Genomic DNA, 20401 nt, shown 5'->3' with positions numbered 1-20401 from the left:
AGCATGGCCCTGCCCCCAGGGCATTGCCATCCAGTGGGGGAGGTGATTGAGGACTTCTTCACTCCATCCCTCTGCTAGGAATGGCGCTCACCACTGGGTTCATCTGTTGAAGGCCCAGTTTCATTCACTCTGCAGTTACTTACTGTGCACCCACTGCATGTAGGACTTGGTGCTGAGGCCACAGTGGAGAGTATGGTGGGTCCCTGCGAAAGAATGGTTGAGGGGTTTGGACCTCACCCTTGGGTAAGCTCCCCACACTCAGACAGGGCCTCTTCTGCTGAGGGTGGTTGGTTTCCATGTCCCTCTCCCTGGCTAGCATGGGAGCTCCATGGGGATGGGGTCCCGTCCCGGTGCTCTTTGTGTCTCTATCCTCTGGCCAGGGCTGGCTTGGAGCAGCTGCTCAGTGCCTGTGTAGGTAAGATGAGCTGAGTTGGTCCTTGCCAGGTCCTCCTACCTGGGCAGTGAAGCCCATCAGGGACTGCCAGGGCTCCACCTGTGTCTCCCCCTATGTCTCCTACCTCATCTGTGCACATCCCACCTCCAGCCCGGGTTTTGGTAAGTGCTCTCTTTAGCCACTGGGGTGGGCTCTGCAGCCCCTGTGGCTTTTGTCCCGCTTGGACTTACCTTGTCCTTTCTCTTCGCTGAGTCTGATCTCCCTTTTTACTGGATCTGCCTTTTTCCGCCCTTGGTGATTTGGCTTTTTCATTTCAATCTAATTAGAACTCCCTGCCAGGAGAAAGCAGTGCAGGGCGTTCTCACCGCATCGCTTTGGGAATTAGTCACTTGGTGCCCATTGTCGTTAATGGGAATTTGGCGCCAAGGCCATTTATCCTGGTGTCCTCAATCAATACAGTTAAAAATCTGTGGATTCTAAAATGTCAATACCCGGCCTGAAATATGGAGGGCCAGCAACATTTTATCTCATTAATTTATAGTTCTGACAGGCTGTTGGCTTATAGAACAACCATGAATCAACACTTAAATAAAACCTGCTTGCAATTATTTTTGGTGCTCTTGTTTCAGTCTGTAATCTTCCTAACAAAACGTCTGTGGCACCTTAGGTTGAGGTGGCCTCAGGGAACGCTGGCTGACTCCACCAGGGCCCTGAGTGTCGCCTGTCTTATGAGTCAGCTGTGCCACACGCCAGCTCAGCCAGTCTCCTCAGAATCCCCCGCAGAGCTTGCTCAGTTCTAAGTGGTCCTGTCATGTTTATTGCAGACTCCAGGCCCTGAGGCAGGTGTCCCAGCCTGACCCTCGAGGATGCAGCTGTAGAGGCATGCAGGGCCTCTGTCCTTTACCTTTGTTGGCTGCAAAGTAGATTCCTCTTCCTGGAGCCCTGGGGCCCTGGCTGGGCAGGGAACCCTGTCCTCCTTCCTGTGCATGGGCCAGCTCTCCTGATGTGTGCTGGCTCATCTGAGCCATCTGTGCATGTCACCTGGTTCTACCTCCCAGATCCTGGAGGCAGCATGTGCAAGAGGGCACATGGACAGGGTAGAGGTGTTGGCTCTTCTGCCTCCCTGAGCCAGGCCTCTTCACCTGTTTCTACCACACCACCTGGTGCTGGGGCTGTTGAAGGAAGCAGCTGTGATAACACATTTAGGGCACTTTGCAGAATGCCTGGCGCGTGGTAGGTCCTCAGCAAGGAGCTCCTCTCCTCCTCTGTCACAGCCCATGGGGCCCTTGTTCTGCTAAGTTGTCCAGACGGTCCTTGTTGGCGGGCCATTTCCCCACATGGGGCCACTTTTTGATCATCATCCAGAAGCCCCTGCTCGTCCCCTCAGTGAGCTTACAGATGGGCCCTTGGTCCCATGCATGGGTCTTGGGGGCAGACTGGGAGGAGGCTTTGGGCCATCATGGGTTCTCCCAGCATCTCCTCCACATTTCCCTTCCTCCTGGTGATGGAACAACACACGCCCTTTATTAGGGCTCTCGAGTGAGTATGCAGACCCCCAGCCTGCCCAGCCTGACCCTCTCCAGAGCCCCAGGCACTCATCGCTACAGAAGGCCTATGGCCCTCTTCCTTCAGGTGCCATTGCCTACAGCTCTGCTGTCCCCAGCTTCTGACTGGCTCGTCCCGCCCTGGGGTCTCAGTGTCTTTTGGTGGGAGTCATGGTGTGTGGAAGTGAGCAGCCAACTGGGACTGGGCTCATAAATGACCATTTCTCCTTGCTTTCCAAGAGGTGTCTTCTGGTCTCTCCCTTGTTTTCAATCTATGACCGGGTGCTTCCATCACAGAAATGCTACAAGGAAAAAGAGAATGACAGGTTATCGAACCCTTGCTGTGGGCTGGGCCCTGGGCTGTGTGCCCTGGATTCCAACACGCTGCCTGGCCTGTGTGGAGCTGAAATGAGTGAGTGGATGGTAGACGCTTTGCTTATGTGACACGTTTAGTCTCCCCACTAGCCTGTGAGAGGAGTATTTTTATCCCCATTTCATGGACCCAGAAACTGAGGCTTAGAGTGGTCAGTGACTTTCTTGAGGCCTCCCAGCCAGAGGTGACAGAGCTGGGATCCAGTGCTGGCCTGTGACTAGTAGAGCTCCTGCTGTTGAGGCATGGTGTGGCATGCTCTCCCCACATCTGTTTCCCTGCTGTGAGCAAACAGGGAAACAACGGGGAACCCAACTTAACCTGACTTCTGGGGAGCCTGTTGGGCAGCAGCTGGCCACCTGCAGAAGATAACCTGTGGCCTCTGGGAAGAAGGAGTGCCCCAGACTGAGGGGGACTGATCCCTGTAATTAAGTGGTCCATGAAGGAAAGATGCCCCTCCAGCGATGGATGGCCACGCTCCAGTGGGATAAATGCTAGCCCTGACGACTTCAGACCACTTGGCATGGGAAGGGTGAGAAGTGTCCAAATGAAATCCATGGCAAAGAGCCCCAAGAGCTCCTGGGCTTTGGAGAAAGGGCCAGAGAAGGAGGCTTCTTGTTGTGCTAAGCCTTTGAGGTGGTGCTGGCTCCTGCCGGTCCTTGGAAGTGCCGCAGAGGGACCTGGGCTTCTCGGTTCTTTGGCTTTTTGGCACTGTGGCTGGAGTTTCCCTAGCATAGCTCAGGAGGACTTGATTAGGTATCCCTCAGGCACCCACAGACCCAGAGGAAGTAGAAGGAAGCTTGTGGGCACATTTACAAAGCATCTGATACTTATATGTACATGCTCCTTGAGTCCTAGGGATTGTTGCCACTGATCCAGAAGTGAAGGCTCAGAGGGGCTCCACAGCCTAGCGAGGTCTGAGCTGATGAGGGTTCCCTGGCTGCCACCCTTCAAGTGCCTCCTTGTCCAGTGAGCAGCCGCCTACTTTCTTGCCCACTTGTGAGTGGGTCTATTTTCCAAGGCCAGTCTCTGTTCCCACAAATATCCTTCCTTTCTCACTCTGAAAGTGCTTCTCCTCTGTCTGAATCTTGTTTTCTCTTTCTCTTTCCTTACTTCTTTGGAGTGAGAAGCTGACCCTAGTTACGGATATTAAATCAAATGTTATTAAACTTCATTACAACACCATGCCAGCCCTTAACTGCCACTTGGGAAAGTGCCTAGAGATCCTTCACATCTCCACAAACACAGCTCACGCCAGCCCCCAGACAAAGAAAAGATGGTTTCTAATCCAAATTCTTGTTTTGTTCATGACCGTGAGTGCGCAGTGGTGATGTCTGACGTGTGTGTGTTTGGTTGCAGCTGCATCACAGTTTGGTGCCCTTGTCAGGTAAGGCTGCCATTATTGACTGACTCTGGAGCCCAAACGTGGTTATGGCATGTTTGCTATTGGAATGGCGAGTTCTGAGTTTCAAAAAACCAACTTACTAGTAAAGCACTGGGATACACCTTGTTTGCAAGTTTAGAACTCTTGTTATTTTTTAAATTTTTGAACATTTGGTCTTGTCCAGAGAATTAAAAGCAGTGACTGACATTGGTCTGGGCAATGATTTTTCGGATAGGACTTAAAGCACAGGCAGCAAAAGCAAATATAGGCAAATAGAATTACATCAAACTAAAAAACTTCTGCACAGCAAAGGAAACAGTTAACAGAGTGAAGAGACAGCCCGTGGACTGGGAGAGAAAGTGTGCAAATCATACATCTGATGAGGGGCTAATATGGAAAATACATGAGGAACTTAAACAACTCAACAGCAAGAAGCCAAATAACCTGATTTTTAAAATGAGCAAAGGATCTGAACAGACTTTTCTCAAAGGAAAAGATATGAATGGCCAACAGGTACATGAAAAAATGCTCGACATCTGTAATCATCGGGGAAATGCAAATTAAAACCACAATGAGATATCACCTTAAACCTGTTGGAATGGCTATTTTCAAAAAGACAAATGATAGCAAGTGTTGTTGAGGATGTGGAGAAAAGGGAATCCTTGTATGATGTAAATGAATATGGCTATTTTGGAAAATAGTATGGAGGTTCTTCAAAAAACTAAAAATAGAATTACCGCATGATCCTGCAATCCCATTTCTGGGTGTATCTCCAAAGGAATTGAAATTGGTGTGTGGAAGGGATCTCTGCACCCCCATGTTCATTGCAGCACTGTTCACAGTAGCCAAGATATGGAAGCCACCTCGGTGTCTATCAGCAGATGAGTGGATGAAGAAAATGTGGTGAATATTCACAATGGAATACTCTACAGCCTTAAAAAAGAAGAGTGTTCTGTCATTTTTGACAATATGGGTGAACCTGGAAGACATTACAATAAGTGGGATAAGCAAAGGCACAGAAAGACAAATCTCACTTACAAGTGGAATCTAAAAAAGTTGATTTCCTAGAAGCGTTGAGTAGAACGGTGTTACCAGGGACTTGGGGGTAGGGGTGGATAGGGTAAGTGGAGATGTTGATGAAAGGGTATAAAGTTTCAGTTTGACTGAAGGAATAAGTTTTAATGATCTATTGTACTGCAATGATGACCACAGTTAATAATGTGTATTTCATAACTGCTAATAGACTTTTAACATCCTAAAATAATAGACTTTTAACATCCTCTCCACAAAAAAATAAATTAGTGAGGTGATAGATATCTTAATTAGCTTGACTGAATCTTTCTATAATGTATATACAGATCAAAACATCACATTGTACCACCTATATATATATAATTATTATTTATCAATTAAAACTAATTTAAAATGAAACAAAAAAGAATGGGAAGGAAAGAGCAGGTGTAAGTACGTCATTAGAAGACAAATTTTCCAACTTGGTTAAAGTATAATGGAAAAAAGAAAGACAAATTTTAAAAAATGACTGCAACTACTACTATTTCTTCTGTTATTACTATTATTGCAGTGCTACAGCTACTGTTTATTGGGCCCTATCATTTGTCTGGGGCTTAGATCTCCTACATACATTATTTCTAATTCTCACAATCACCTTTTGTGATCCTGAGTCTACAGATGAGGATACCAGGGCTGGAGAGGATTGCTGGCTGATGCAGGGCCACAGCTGATAGGGAATGTTCAGATGCAGGCCCAGCTGGCTCTCAGGCCAGACCCTTCCCAGGCCTTTGCCCGGATTACCAAGATGGCCTCTGTTTCTGATGCACAGAGTTTGCTTTGAAAGTTAGTAAGCTTCTTTTCTCGTTAACTTTGAGTCAGGATGGTGAAATTTACAGCTGGCTGAATACTTCCCAGAGGATGAGTGTAACGATATTGATTTTAGCGAAATGAGTCATATGCCTACTGCCTGGGAACACAAGCTCAATTACCACAAGCCAACAGCATAAGCTTTCCCTTGTCAACATTTTTCCTACGTGTTCATGAGTCTGTGGATGTGAACAAAGCACTAGGAGAAGGAAAGGTCACGAATAACTGGCGGGGATGCAAGGTAGGGTGCCGAGACCTGGCCTTGAGATTAGACGGGGCCAGTCTCTGTCTCAGCGTGGCTGACTCATGTGGCTCTGGGCAAGTCTTTCACCTCGCTGAGCTTCCGTTTCCCTGGCTGTGAGAGATGGGTTAATTACACCTACCACCGAGGTTGCTGTGTGATGCATGCAAGCTCCAGACAGGCCTGGAGGTAACAGGCTCCTGATAAATGTCGTTCCCCCTCCTTGACTGTGAATTGCTTTGCCAGGTCTGCCTCTGGGCTCCCTGGAAAGGGGGACATGAGCTTCTCTTTTCTCTCCTGGAGACCCATACTTGGGTTTCATGTGACCTGGATCAAATACCTATTATGTGCCAGGAACTAGACTGGGAGTCATTCATGCTGAATGGAAGAGGAGGGCCCTCACGGGCCTGGAGCCCTGAGTGATGATAGGATTCCAAGCATAGATGTTAGGGTGGACAGGTGGTGCTGCCCCGGCCACATGGGTGGCCACCTTGGGGAGCTTGATGTCTCCACCTGAGAAAGGAAGAGGGGCAACTTGGGGGAGCCACCATTCCAGAGTTCCCAGGTGCCTTATCACAGTCATATGGGGATGGAAGCACTGGTCATAGAGTTAGCAGAACAAATGGAATTTCTGTATTGTGTTTTAAACATGTTTTTGCTTTAACAATTTTTTTATTTGTATCATTATTGATTCAAGGAGAAAATAAGTGATTTTTCCTAGCTCCAAGAAGATCCAAACAGTTTTTATACTGGTTGAGCTCATTATAATGAGATCAATAAAGTCAGTGCCAGTGGATTAAACATTTTAAAACTCAGTTTCCTATAATAAGGATACATTGAATAAACAGAATTTTCTATAACAAACAGGTAAACAAGCAAGATGGTCTTAAGGTTAAAGGTTATGTAACAGCTAACCATTGCGCTGAAAGTAACATTGCCCGGGAGAGGATATGATAAACAAGCTCCTTGATTTATGAAAAGGTAGAGAGGAAGAGCCTGTCTGACAAGTTAAGACCTTCTCCTCTGGCATGGCTAGTGTTCATGTTCAAGATATTTCACTGATGAATATTTTCCAGACTTTACCCATATCTCTTTAACACATGTAAAGGGCAGCCCAGGGCGTTGTATTTTCAAAGCCTCATAGGAAAAGCCCAAAAGCATTAATCTCTGGAGGTTATTGCTATTTAAAAACCTGTATCCCAGCCGGGCGTGGTGGCTCATGCCTGAAATCCCAGCACTTTGGGAGGCCGAGGCGGGCGGATCACGAGGTCAGGAGATTGAGACCATCCTGGCTAACACGGTGAAACCCATCTGTACTGAAAATATAAAAAAATTAGCTGGGTGTGGTAGCAGGCACCTGTAGTCCCAGCTACTTGGGAGGCTGAGGCAGGAGAATGGCGTGAACCTGGAAGGCAGAGCTTGCAGTGAGCCGAGATCACGCCACTGCACTCCAGCCGGAGCAACAGAGCGAGACTCCATCTCAAAAAAAAACAAAAACAAACAAACAAACCAAAAAACAAACCTGTATCCCTTGGTTTTAGTTTGTAATTGAACCAATGATGAATTCAATAATTTGGGGTTTAATTTTGTAAACTCTAATAGCTCCCTTTTGTGGATTGCTGTTTGCCATGCTCTGTGGAAGGCTTCATGCACCATGTTACATTTAGCTGTCATGACAACCTTACATGTGTAAGAGTGTGAGACACAGCAGGGCAAGGCCCCTCCGCTGGAAGCGACAGAGCTGGGATGGGATCTGGGTCTGCATGGCTCTGAACTCCTCAACTATACCATCTCCTGCTTCCAACATTGTGCCAGATAATGAAGATAATGATGGCTATGGTCCTAATCTCTGAAACAAAGTCTTATTTGAGAACTTCTTAGTTAGCAAGATTTCTACCTTAGTGTTTTCACTAGGTATCTAGAAACTTACTAAAAAATTTAAAAATCTTGTAGTTTTGAACCCTTTTAACAAAGAAAAGCAGTAAGGGCCTAGTTATTGTAAGTAAAAATAGGAAAAATGTATAAACTACAGCTTATCTTCTAAATGGAAATACTTAAAAAGACAGATTTTCAATGACTTTAGGGGGTTGAGGAAAAATAACATTCAGATTTTTTGTTTGTTTTAGCAGAGAAAGTTCGATCATCATCTTTTAGCAATTCAGCTTTCACGTTTTCTCTCATCTTTCTTCCCCATTGTTGGCAAGACTGTATCACTGCACTTTTGAAAAAACATATGGATAATTCACTGTCATTTCTGAAATTAAGCATATGGTTATATGCTATGGTCCAAAAACAAGGGACATTTTTTTCTCCAGGCAGATAGAGTTTATGTTTCCTTTTGGATTTAAGGGTTGGCAATGAATGCCAAGTGAGCAAGAAGCCGGCCACCGAATGTTCTCAGCAATAAGTGCAGTATTCCCTGTGGGGAGAAAGAGTCTGGCAGTCCTGGGCCTTCTTGATGGTATGGGGACTGCAGTGGCATCCGTGTCCTCCTTTTCTGTCTAGGGGATGTGATGGTGGTCCCTTCTGACAGTCTCCAGATGACTCCCAGCCACGTGGCTGAAGTGAGTGTCCTGGGGCCTCTGTGCTGCCACATTGCTGCTCTGAGTCCCTGGCATAGGCACATATAAGGGTATATTAAAATATGTTTTAAAATATTGACTATTTTATCCTTGTATCATCCTTTAAAGTGTTCTATTTTTGATATTTTAATAATGTTTATAATATGTTGGTACAGAAGCACATTATACAACTTAAAACAAATATCTATATATTGGTGATGTGTGCCTTAGGTTTTTCATGGATGGGGTGTACCGTCAAACTATAATAGTTTGGAGACCATGGATCTAGGCAGATTGGGTCTGTGAAAGCCTCCCGCTGTGACTGTCGTGAGTACTGATTGATGACTTTCATTTCCACACCTGGTGAGCTGGCAGAGGCCTTCACTAATGTGTGGGGGTCACAGAACACAAAGCTGGGCAACCTTTTGTGCTTTCTGAATTGAATGAGCAAGTGCTGTTTCCTGGGTTCCTGTGAGTGGAAATGATGCTTGAGACCTCGGTGTCTTCATGGTCTTCTTCGCCACCAGCTTCCCGTGTCCCTAAGTAGCCCACTGCTCAGTCCCATGGGGGAGTTTCTATGGGTACAAGGCAGTCAAGGTTCTTCCTCCTGTGCTGTGAGAGCCCTCATGGCACCTCTGAGCGAAGCCTGCTCCACGTTTCTGACTGGGTGGCGTGTGGCAGGTGCTCTGCCTGGTGTGTGAGCCCTGCCTGTGGGGGGCATATACGGGGTGGCACCCAGAGACTCCCATGGTGAGAACACCCTGCCAAGGCCAGTCTGCCTTCTTGATGTAGTTTCAGATGGATGAGGTGTGGACAGACAAGAATGACAGCCAGTGCTCTGGGACACAGGGGCTGCACTGGGTAGTGGAAGGAGGACCAGCTTTGACCTGCTCCAAATGATTGATGTTTTCGAAGTTTATATAGCTTACCTCTAAAAGATCATAGTGATAAAAAAGACATTTTCCACACCATATGTGTATATATGTACACACACAGACACTTACCATAATGCATATAAATGCTTGACAACAGTTTATGATGTATTTATAAAGGACAAGGACTGCCTCATGTCCTGTAGAGCCAGTGAGACCCCCAATGGCCCACATCACTCTGTCCAATCTGTGCTTGGGCCACTATGATGGCCACTCTCATTTATCGCCCAGCGTCTCAGGCCATCCCACCTGCCATGCTCCATAGCAGACCATTCATCCATTATTATAAGGTGGCTGATCCTGAAAAGTATCACCTTAGAGCAGTCCTGTTTTTGGTTTCTAGACTCCCAGGTAAATAATCTACTGTGTTAACCGTGGAGCCTTGGAAATGTTCCATGACCTCCCTGGGCTTGGTTTTTGGTTGTGAAGTGGGCATAGGGTCGTTGTGTGGTTTATATGAGCTAATGCATGTCATGCTGACAGCAAATATGAAAGGTGCACTCATTGATCCACCCATCTAAGCTCAGCCCAGGCGGAGGGGATGTTCAGCTAGTCAAGGGTGGGCTGGCCAAAGAATCAGAGAATAAGGGCAAATCTTGCTGCTGCCACTGTCATATTTCCAGAAAGTCTCCGTTGGGCCACATTGGGCCCAGGGAAGCTGTGTTTGCTATGGGCCCCATACCAGATGGCATCTTAGTTTTAAGATATTTGTTTTGTGACCTAAGTTTTCTAACCCTCTCTTCTCTTTTTGTGTTGTAGGAACCCAACTATTTAGTGGTCGAAGTGACTTTAGAATCACTACCTTGAAATTCCATCCAAAAGACCACAGCATTTTTTTATGTGGAGGCTTCAGCTCTGAAATGAAAGCTTGGGATATAAGGACTGGCAAGGTAATAGCCATCTTCCTAACTTGGTCTTTCCACAGGAGAGCTTGCTTCGACAATTTGAATAATTGGGGGCAGGTCAGCATCTATATATAGGGCCCTTGAGGTGGAATAATTACCACTTAATATTTAATCAGTGCTAAGCATAATTTTTAGATGTTTTGAAAGAACATTCTTGAGTTGTCAGACTTAAAATATCATAGGTGCAATTTTATGCAGCATATTACTAAAAATATTTGTTGAACACCTACTGTGCACAGATGCTTCCAGATGATATAAAATGAATCTGCTAGGTTACTCAAGGGAATAATGTGTGGATACAGATAACTTTGGTACAGAGAATTGGTTTGTGTGTGTGTGTATGTGTGTGTGTGTGCACTTGTATGCATGCTTGTGAGAGAGGAAGGGAGGAGGTAAGTGCTTTTAGCTTGCTGTGGGAAGGCTTCTTAGAGGAGCCACTGTTCCTGGGTCTTAAAGGCTGGTTGTGATTTCCATACCCATCCTTTACTACAACCTGCTGAGCCTTTTACCATCACCACTTACTAGATGGCAGCTCCACCCTAGTTGTTCAGGCCAAAAACATCAGAATCAGCACTGTCTCTGCTCTTTGCATCATATCCCCATATGCAAACCATTAGCAAATTCTCCAAAACTTGGACACTTTTCCCCACATCAGCTCTTGTAGCTCTGCTATTGTCTCTCACTGGGATGGTTGCAGGAGTTTCCCATCTGATCTCTCACTTTCCCCCTTGCCCCTTGCAGGCTGTTCTCAACACAGCCACTACACTGTTCTGTTACAGTGTGACTCAGACATGTCACTCCTCTCATCAGAATCCTCCAGGCTCTGATCTTGCAGTAAAAGCCAATGTCTCTGATGATCCCCAAGGCCCAAATGTACCTCCCTGGCCTGGGTGCCATTAGTGCCAGCCCCACTAGGCTCCTTGCCTTCCCTGAACATACCAGCACATTCCTGCCTCAGGGCCTTTGCACTTGCCACTCCCTCTGCCTGGAAGGCTCTTCTGCCTGTTTCCTAGGTAGAGGCTTGCTGCCCCCTGTCGTGGGGCTCTGCTCACATGTTACCTCTCCATGAGGTGCCTCGTGCCCACAACCCACTAGCATCTGCTAGTCCCCTCTGCTATCTCATTTCTCTCCATAGCATTTACCATCACCTGACGTATTACGGATTTTATGTGTTCATTCATTTGCCTATTTCCCTCCTCTGGAATGTAAGCTCTTTGAGGGCAGAGAGTTTTGTTTGCTGCTGACATCTGGCTTCTAAAACAGTGCCTGGCACATAGTAGGCACTGTGTGAATCATGATTGACTGAATGAGTAAATGACGGAGGAAGAGAGTCATGCAGAGAGTGCAGATACAGGAGGTGGGAACACAGGATGCCTGTGGGGACTTGGCTGGGTGTGGGCTTCACACAGCAAGGTGGCCTGGGCAGAGAGTTTTTCAACGCTGTGTGTCTTGGTCTCAACAGTGGGGAGCCACGGGAGGTTTGTGAACATCTCCTGCCTTGGTCCTAGATAGGTGCAGCGTCCAAGCAGGTCTGTCCTGAATAGAGGCTGTCCATGTGTTCCAGAGGGAGGAGGGTGAGACAGAGCCCTCAAGGCCTAGATTCCAAATTTGCCTTCCTGCTTCAGACTGGCTGGCACAGGAAGACCCTTTCCCGACAGGCGGTTGGAAGGGGCTGTGGGTTTTTTGAGGAGAGCCTAAATGCAGAGACTTTTCTTGACAGAGAATGGGAAGTTTTGTCTGTACATGAGATCTTGCTTGAAGTACTCACAAGTGGGAGCATAGATAGATGTAGTCTTTAAAAAAAATCACACATTTTTCTTTTACAAAGGAACTTTCTTATAAAAATATTTGGAAAAGAGAGGAAATTACCCATAAAGAAGTGGACACAGTGGCATTTTTAAAAAAACCCGCCAAAACACTTTATATTTAGGATACAAATACATGACAAGTGAAAGAAAACATTTGAACGTGCCTTGTGAACTGGAAACTCTTAGTCATACCATTTGAAGTGGGACCTCCTGAGCACCCAGCCACTCCTGACAACCACGTCCCTTATGGGTGCGCTTACTGTTCTTAGCCTCAAAGAGCAAACACGTAAGAAATTGCTCACCAAGGACGCCATCTGATTTAAGCATTTGTTAAAAATACTGGATTTTTTTCCTAGGGCAGATGCCAGCTGACGAGCTCTGAAAATGCTGGGGGAGAAGCAATTAGAAGCAGATGTTGCTGTGACTGGTGCTGGCATGTTTGCGAGTCTCTCCCAAGATAGTAATGTGGCTAAGGGATCTGTGCAGTATTTGTTTTTACTTCCTTTCTACCAACAATCCTCCCCCGCCGGGTCACGGGGCTCGTTCCATTTGCATCAGTTGGGCTCAGGGGACAACACTCTTTCCTGCTTTGACAGGTGTTGCCCATGTGTCTCAAATGAACTCAGCAGGAGGACCAGGGAGGAGGCACAGCCCTTGCCCTCCAGGGGCTCCCGCCTGGGGCTGCTCCCTTCTCATCCCTGTGGGCTCCTGTGGCGCTGTCCCAGGTGCTGAACCTTCTGGCTCAGCCTGGGCGTGTATGTGAACATCCAGAAGCAAGCAGCTTGACTTTTTCCAGCTGCCTTCAGGGACTGCGGTGGGAACCGCAGGTGGAAGTAGGAGGGACACAGACCTTAGCTTAAACCAAGACAGGCCTTCCCTTTTAAATACAGTGGGGAAGGAATGTTTTGTTGTAAAAGTAATATGTAATCATATGACAACTTTGGAAAATTCAGGTAAAGAGAGGAGGGGTAGTCCAAGCAGCCAAAGGTAAACATTAGCAACATTTTGATATTCTTCTTTCTGTTTTTTTTTTTTTTTCCCTTGTGGTTTTTAAAAAAATTATAAAAGCACTATTTGGTCTTATTTTTATACACAATTTTGTATTTTGCTTTTCATGTGGCATTAGAAGGATATTCTTTGTTAGAGCATACTCTCATAAGGTCTTCAGTCATATTCCTTTGTCTCAGGGTGTCCCTGACTCACTGCCTCGAGTCTCCGCAGGACTCAGAACAATGTCTGGCCTAGGCAGGAACTCAGTAAGTATCTATGGATCAAATGAATCAGATGAATGCTTTAACATATTAAACCATTAAACCATGCTTTAACATATTAAACCATTTCCCTGTGTTAGACATTTAAATTCCTGTGTTGCCATTTAAATTTCCCTGTGTTGCCATTTAAAATTAATAGATGTGAATATAGAGATCAGCTGTCAGCAAACTATAGCCCGAGGCTAGTCCAGCTTGCTGCCAGTTTTGTAAATAAAGGTTTACGAAACAGCCACACTCATTTATTTATGTATCATCCGTGGCTGCTTTTATACTATAGTAGCAGAGTGGAGTCGTTGCAACAGAGACCACATATCCCACAAAACTAAAGATGTTTAAGATCTGGCTGACCTTGGCATAGAGAGATGTGATTCTGACATCTGTCACCCTGTTGATTGTCAGGACTAATCCTCCTGAGCTGGCTGACAAGGTGGGTGTCTTGCCCCATTCTGTGTTCCTTGCAGAAACCAGGTGCTCAGAGAATGTGTTTTCTAGGTGGGAACTGTTCCTTCAGTCAAGGGCATATAAGTTGTTTCTCTCTCGTTACAATCTCTAAACAAACTCTCAAGGTTGAGTTTATTACACATTCCACTGTAAGAAACATCTTTGTGCATATAGCTTTTTCCACATTTGGGATTTATTTCCTTAAGCTTGAATCTCAGGATGAAAATTTCTGGGTCAAAGCAAGCCTACATTTTGAAGGTAAGGAGTAGGTTTCTGCCAGCAGAACTGAGGGGAGTGAGGCCAGACAACCTCTCCCTGGGATCTTAGGGCACGGTGAGTAGTTGGAACATATAACTTTTTAGTTACTTTCCAGTCATGAGGTTTTATGATTCCTTAAACGTAGCCAAGTGATAAGTGTTAAGATTCTGGACTTTTGTAGTCTAGCCCAATTCATTACAGCAAATGGGCTATTTGACTCCCTGTCTCCTCTTCTTGGCTGATCTCAGGTGATCTCTCCACCTCGGGTTTGATGTTTGTAGCACATCTCGTCACTGCAGTGTGCCTGACTTCATCTCCAGAGGCCGGCAGGACGTGTTCTGCACAAGCCAGCTGTGTGTATTTACTCGAAGCTGGCTTCCTGCTGCTGCTGCAGCATCCTCTGACCCCTCTCCTCCCGGCAGTCTGCTTGAACATGGGTGTGGTCTGGAACCCAGGACGCTTGTGGTCTGACCTTTACAGTATGAGGGTCAATTTCTGCAGAAGCCCCCTGAGCCTCTAGTGCCATTGGCCTGAGCTGCAGGAGACCTGGGCTCACGTCCTCCCTCTGTTACTCGCTTGGCTGGGTGATTTCGGGCACATTCCTTAAGCAAAAGCCTCTCTGATCCACAGTTTTTTAATTGGTATCATAAAGTGGCACCTCCAAAGTAGGGTTTCTCAAACTCACACGTGTAGGAGAGCACCTGGGCTTTTGTTAGGATGCAGGTTCGGTTTCAGCAGGTCCAGGTTGGGATGAGACCCTGCATTTCTAACAAGCTCCCAGGAAATTAAGGGGAGGATAGTATATGGACAACATTTTGAGAAGCTAAGGACCAAAGGGCCTCTGAACTTAGAAGTCCCTTGCTTCTCTCATTTGAACCTTATCTTCAATTAGCCTGTACCATCTGTGACCTATCTCAGGGACAGTGATCACTTTTGATCTGTGGGCGCTTTTATCCACAGGTGTTTATTTACAGCCGCCTGGTGTGGGAGCCTGAGTCACCTCTGTGCCTGGCATCCCCGACGGGGCCTGGACCAGAGGAGGTGTTCAGGATAACCTGGAGTGAGCTGATGGGGTCAGCCGCCACTGTCATTGTGATAGAGACCTGCACCACCTGCCCACAACCTCAGGGGCAGTGGCCACCCTGGGATCTACATAGAAGGCGTGGCCCCTCTGACAAATGGGATATGAAGGCTAGCTGGAATTCAACTGTAGTGAGTCATTCCAGAAGTGTGGACAGAGGCAGGAGGACTTGGGAGACCCTGTGTTAGATGAGATATGGTGTGGCCATCGAGGCACTGTAGTTCTCCACTAAGGCTGAGCTCCTCTGCTCTCCAGTGTTTGGTGGATAACAGAGTTATGAGTTTCTTGCATTTCCAGCTTTGCGGTGCTGTGGCTCTGTGCCCAGCACAGAATGGAAGCTGTAGAATTGCAAGAGAAGCCCAAGACACGGACTCAGCTGTACTGGGCCCTCTAGCAGTGTGGGGAATGTTCCAAGGTAGCCACCTTCAAGTTCACTTTAAGATGACTATGTATTTTGAACCAAAAGTTAGGATAAAAATAAAAAGAAATTCTCCTTTTGTAACATGAATCAGATTTGTTAAGAAAGCATATACAGCAAATTTGGTGAATCACCTTTTTTGCAGGACTACATTATGGAACCCCAACCTCAACAAATTACCTCTCAGTTAAGGCAAGATTGAATACTGGAAATTGGAGCAGCCCTGGAAAATCTAGGACATGTGGTTCCTGCAGCTGGCAGCCTGGACTCTGCCCTAGTTCCTCCTCTCTTTCTATGTGCAGGGTGACATTGGGCAGGCTAGTGGTCGAGTGGTTCTTTTGTTGTCTAGCTCCTACTCTGCGCCTGAGAAAAAGAGTTGCAGGTGCGTTCAGATCTGCCAACTTTGCTCCTCCGGGGAAGGCTGCACACCTCTAAAACCCCAATTCCCTGCTCACTCTGGGACTCTCATGATAAAACCAGCTCTGACAAGCCAGCTCACTTTCTCCAGCACACCCTGGTGTCACATTGACCCTAATCGTGAATATTTCATGCTTGTTCTACATCTTTTCTCCCTACTTTTATTATTATTTTTAAATTTGTAAAGGGACATCTTGACTTCCAGATCTTGGTTTCTTGACCTCCTTCTCTAACTTTGTCCCACACCCTCTACAGGCACGTGTCCTAATGTGCAGATGACAGGGGAGTGGGTGGCTCACCCTTGGGCCTGTGTGGATCCTCAGCTCAGCTTCCTATGAGCCCAGCTCATCACTTGTATGCTGTAGCGTTCTGGTGGCATGTGGACTCCCTGAGGGAAAGAGTTGTGCCTCATTTACCGTGGTATTCCCAGCATCCACCATAGTGCTAAGCACATAGTAGGGAGGGAGGGGAGGCGCAGACTGTCGCATGAATGACTGATAGCTCTAATCAAGACCAATTCTTAAAATCACAAGTAATTAACCCAGCCAGTTGAATGGAGGCTGAGCCGCTGTCATTAATTTGCTTATCTCCTTCCCCTCCTGTGGGCATCCTTCCTTGGATGGGAGTAGTCTCAGGATGGTAGTAATAGGAGCTGGTAAAGCAGCAGGTGGTGGCTGGGCCGGCCTGGCCTGACTGATCTAGGGCACGGGCCAGAGCTACCCAGGGAGCATTAGAAACTATTGCTGCCCAGGATGGCCTAGGCATTGAGGTTTTTGAAAACTCTGCAGGTGATTCTAATGTATAGCCAGAGTTGGGAGCCATGGTGTAGGTGGTTTCTGTGGGGCTTCTGCCCCAATGGATGAGACCGTCTTTGAGATTTGCACTTCTATGATGGTGGCCATCCAAGAGATGGCTTCGCCTACTTGGCTCAAAGTGCCATCAGTTTTGTGGCATTGTAGGCAGGTTGCTTATTTGCCCTAATGAGATTTTGATTACTCTCCATTTGTCTCTTTCATCTGTTTTATATTAAAACGACTTTTTATTTGGACTTTTTGTGCTTTCCACAGTCTTGACTAAGCTTTTGCTGCAAGCTAAACTTTGTATGCAGATGAGAGTAGGAGCCTAATGGTGGCAAAGACAGAGGACCCAAGGCTGTTCCTTGTCTTTCCTGGCTCCTGTTTCCTCATCTGTCAACTGGGGTGTGGCGGAACGCCTGCTGATCTCAAGAACCCCTTTCAGCAGCCAGTGCTGACCACAGTGCGCCTCCTGCGGGCATCACGCTGTGCACACTGTGTGTGCGATGGCTCGTTTCCTTGTGGCCTCCTGGGAGGTGGACTGGGTGCTGCCACCATCCCCTTCCTCTGTCAGGGCCCTGAGGCTTGGAAGGACTCAGTTATACACCACAAGCACACGGCCAGTTTGTAGTGGGGTAAGACTGTGTACTGGGGTGGTTTGATGCCTAAACCCTTACAGATCCTCTTGTTCACAGTGTGAATTCAGCTTTGGTCTTGAATGAACATACAGTCATGCACCACATAATGACGTTTCGGTCAATGTCAGACCACATATAGGACAGTGGTCCTGTAAGATTATAGTGAAGCTGAAAAATTCCTATCACCTAGTAATCACCTGCAGCGTTCAGTACAGTGATCCAGATGTATAGCCTAGGAGCCATAGGCTAGACCACTAGCTTAGGTGTATCGCAGGCTATACCGTCAAGGTTTGTGTAAGTGCATGATGTTCACGCAATGACAAAATCGCCTAATGACGCATTTCCCAGACTGTATCCCTGTCGTTAGGCATCATATGACTGAATCTTTATCAGTGAGGACTGTGCATTTTGTTCTTGGAGAAGCCTGCATGGACAGCCCTGGCATTCACATGCTCGCTGAGCACTGCCGCGTGCAGCTCTGCACCTGCTGTCAGGACCTGGCCATGGATGGGACAGTGGTGGGTTTTGTTCTGAGGGACCACAGCCCTGTAACCTCAGGCCTGAAAACAGAACCCAACATGTCTGTGAGAGCAGCCTTCCTACCCCCACAGCATTGGCAAGGAAACTGGTTCTGAAAGGTTCAGCTGTCAGTGCAGGGTAGGCAGCCATTGAGGGGATTGGATCTGAACCCAGGTCTTCCTCTATTTTCTGCTTCTCCTTATTGCAGGAAGAGGACACATTTCATTTATCCACGTCACAAACATTTTCTGAGCCCCCACCAGAAGCCAGGCATTGTCCCAGGGCATGGGACAACAAAATCCAGTTAGACAGTCCATGTTTTAAAGCTGTAGAAGGGACTGCTGAGAACATCTGTTTCTTTCAATATTCAGTGGATCCACCAGCTTCACTGACTGCCTTCACACAGTTGGCTGGGGAGTCCCTGTGCATCCCCTGGGTTGTCTAAAGTCTTAGGCAGAAGTGGGCAATTGGTTCGCAGAATCTGGAACCTTAGAGACCTGTCCTGCAAGCCAGTCCTCCTCTTCAGCCTCCCTCTGCATCACTTTCACTGGGACTGGGTAAGAAGACCCCTGTTTAAAACCCACACATGAGCTGCCAACAAGCTTAGTGGATGACAGTGGGAGGTCCATGGCACTCAAGAGGGCAATGTTCCAAGACTTTAATTAACACCCACCCCATTTGATAACTTATGCCCTTAAAAATGCAACAGGCAATTTCAGAAAATATAAAGCAGGTTCTTTGGACCTGTGCTGATTCTCTAAATATGACGTTTCTGTAATTCTAATTTATAAATCTTCTATAATACATGTGGCCACTAAAATAATCTCTGTGCTGCACTGAACATGCTTCTGCTTAAGATTTTTAAAAATTTATTTATTTTTTTTGCTATTGATTTACAATTCTTTTACTTGAAAACTTATTTTAGCCTTGGCATAACTAATAGCGTCCAAAAAATCATGGGCTTGATGCCCTAGTTATTTTTTGTCTTAATATACTTTAACTAAAAAAAAATTTTTTAGAGACATGGTCTCGTTCTGTCACCCAGGCTGGAGTGCAGTGGCATGATCATATCTCACTGCAGCCTCGAACTCCTGGGCTCAAGGGATCCTCCAGCCCCAGCTTCTCTAGTAGCTGGGAATACAGGTGCCTGCCACCATGCCTGGCTAATTCTTAAATTTTCTGTAGAAAAGGGGTCTCACTATGTTGTGCAGGCCGGTCTTGAACTCCTGGCCTCAAGCGATTCTCCTGCGTTAGCCCAAAGTGCTGGGATTACAAGTGTGAGCCAACACATTGAGCCAAAAGTAAATACTCATTAAATGTTTTTTGGTAACAGCTTTATTCTGTGTTGTACAACTCACTCATTCACTCATTCACTCAGTTCTTAGTATGTTTGCAGAGTAATGCAGCCACAGCAGTTGAGAACATTTTCATCACCCCAAAAAGAAACCATGTTTTTTAGCAGCCACGCCTGTCCCCCCCAATTCCCCAGCCCCTGGCAACCATGAATCTACTCTGTCTGTATAGATTTGTCTGTTATGGGCATTTTATATAAGTGGTCTTTTGTAACTGGTTTCTTTCACTTAACATAATGTTTTCAAGATTCATTCACATTGTAGCCTATATCAGGACTTCACTCCTTTATTTTATGTTTGTTTTTTTTTTTTTAATTAGACTTTATTTTTTAGAGGAGTTTTATGTTCACAGAAAAGATTTTGCAGAAGGGATAGAGATTACCCACTTACCCTCTGCTCGTGCTTAGGCACAACCTCCCCATAATCATTCTGCATCAGAGTGGTCCATCTGTTACAGGTGGTGAACCCACAGTGACATATCATCATCACTCAGAGTTTGTAGTTTACATTAGGGTTCACTTTTGATGTTGTACATTCTATGAGTTTGGACAAATGTTTAATGACATGTACAATATAGACTGAATGTTTATATCCTCTCCAAAATTCGTATGTTGAGACCTTAATTCCTAATGTGATGATATTAGATGGTGGAGTTGCTGGGTCGAAGGGTGGTAATTAGGACATGAGGTGGAGCCCATAGGACTGGGGATAGTGCTCCTATAAGAAGAGACACGAGAGAGATGAATCTCTCCACCGTGTGAGGATACAGTGAGAAAAAAGATGGCCGTTGGCAAACCTGGACGAGTGCCTTCACCAGACACCCGATCTGTTTCTGTTGAGATATCCTCAAGCTCAAAGATTCCTTCCTCAGCTCTATCCATGCTACTAAACTCATAAAAAGCATTCAGTTTTTATTTCTTATTTTTGGAGACAGGGTCTCGCATTCTTTCCCAGGCTGGAATGCAATGCTGTGATCACAGCTCACTGCAGCCTCAAAGTCCTGGGCTCAGGGGATCCTCCCACCTTGGCCTCCTAAAAGTGTTAGGATTATAGGCGTGAGCCCCTGCACCAGCAGGGCATGTTCTTTATTTTTGTTACAGTGTTTTTGATCTCAAGCAGTTATTTTTGGTCTTTTCTTAGAATTTCTGTCTGTCTGCTTACAGTGCCCCTCTGTTCTTCGTGTTGTCTACTTTTC

General features: G+C 46.3%; 1 protein-coding gene across 5 annotated transcripts in view; it reads left to right on the top strand.

Annotated features, from left to right (window-relative positions):
* LOC105467418 (WD repeat domain 25) overlaps positions 1 to 20401 on the top strand; it is a 153409-nt gene that overhangs the window by 97463 nt on the left and 35545 nt on the right. For all 5 annotated transcript variants that reach the window (XM_011717002.3, XM_011717003.3, XM_011717000.3 and 2 more), the window contains exon 4: positions 10064 to 10194. In XM_011717002.3, the coding sequence (XP_011715304.1) occupies positions 10064 to 10194 (131 nt within the window). The remainder of the gene's footprint in view (positions 1 to 10063; positions 10195 to 20401) is intronic.

The sequence above is a fragment of the Macaca nemestrina genome, chromosome 7 (assembly GCF_043159975.1).
Source record: "Macaca nemestrina isolate mMacNem1 chromosome 7, mMacNem.hap1, whole genome shotgun sequence".
Lineage (NCBI taxonomy): Eukaryota > Metazoa > Chordata > Mammalia > Primates > Cercopithecidae > Macaca > Macaca nemestrina.
Note: the sequence above shows the minus strand (reverse complement) of the source record. Positions and strands in the feature narration are given on the sequence as shown.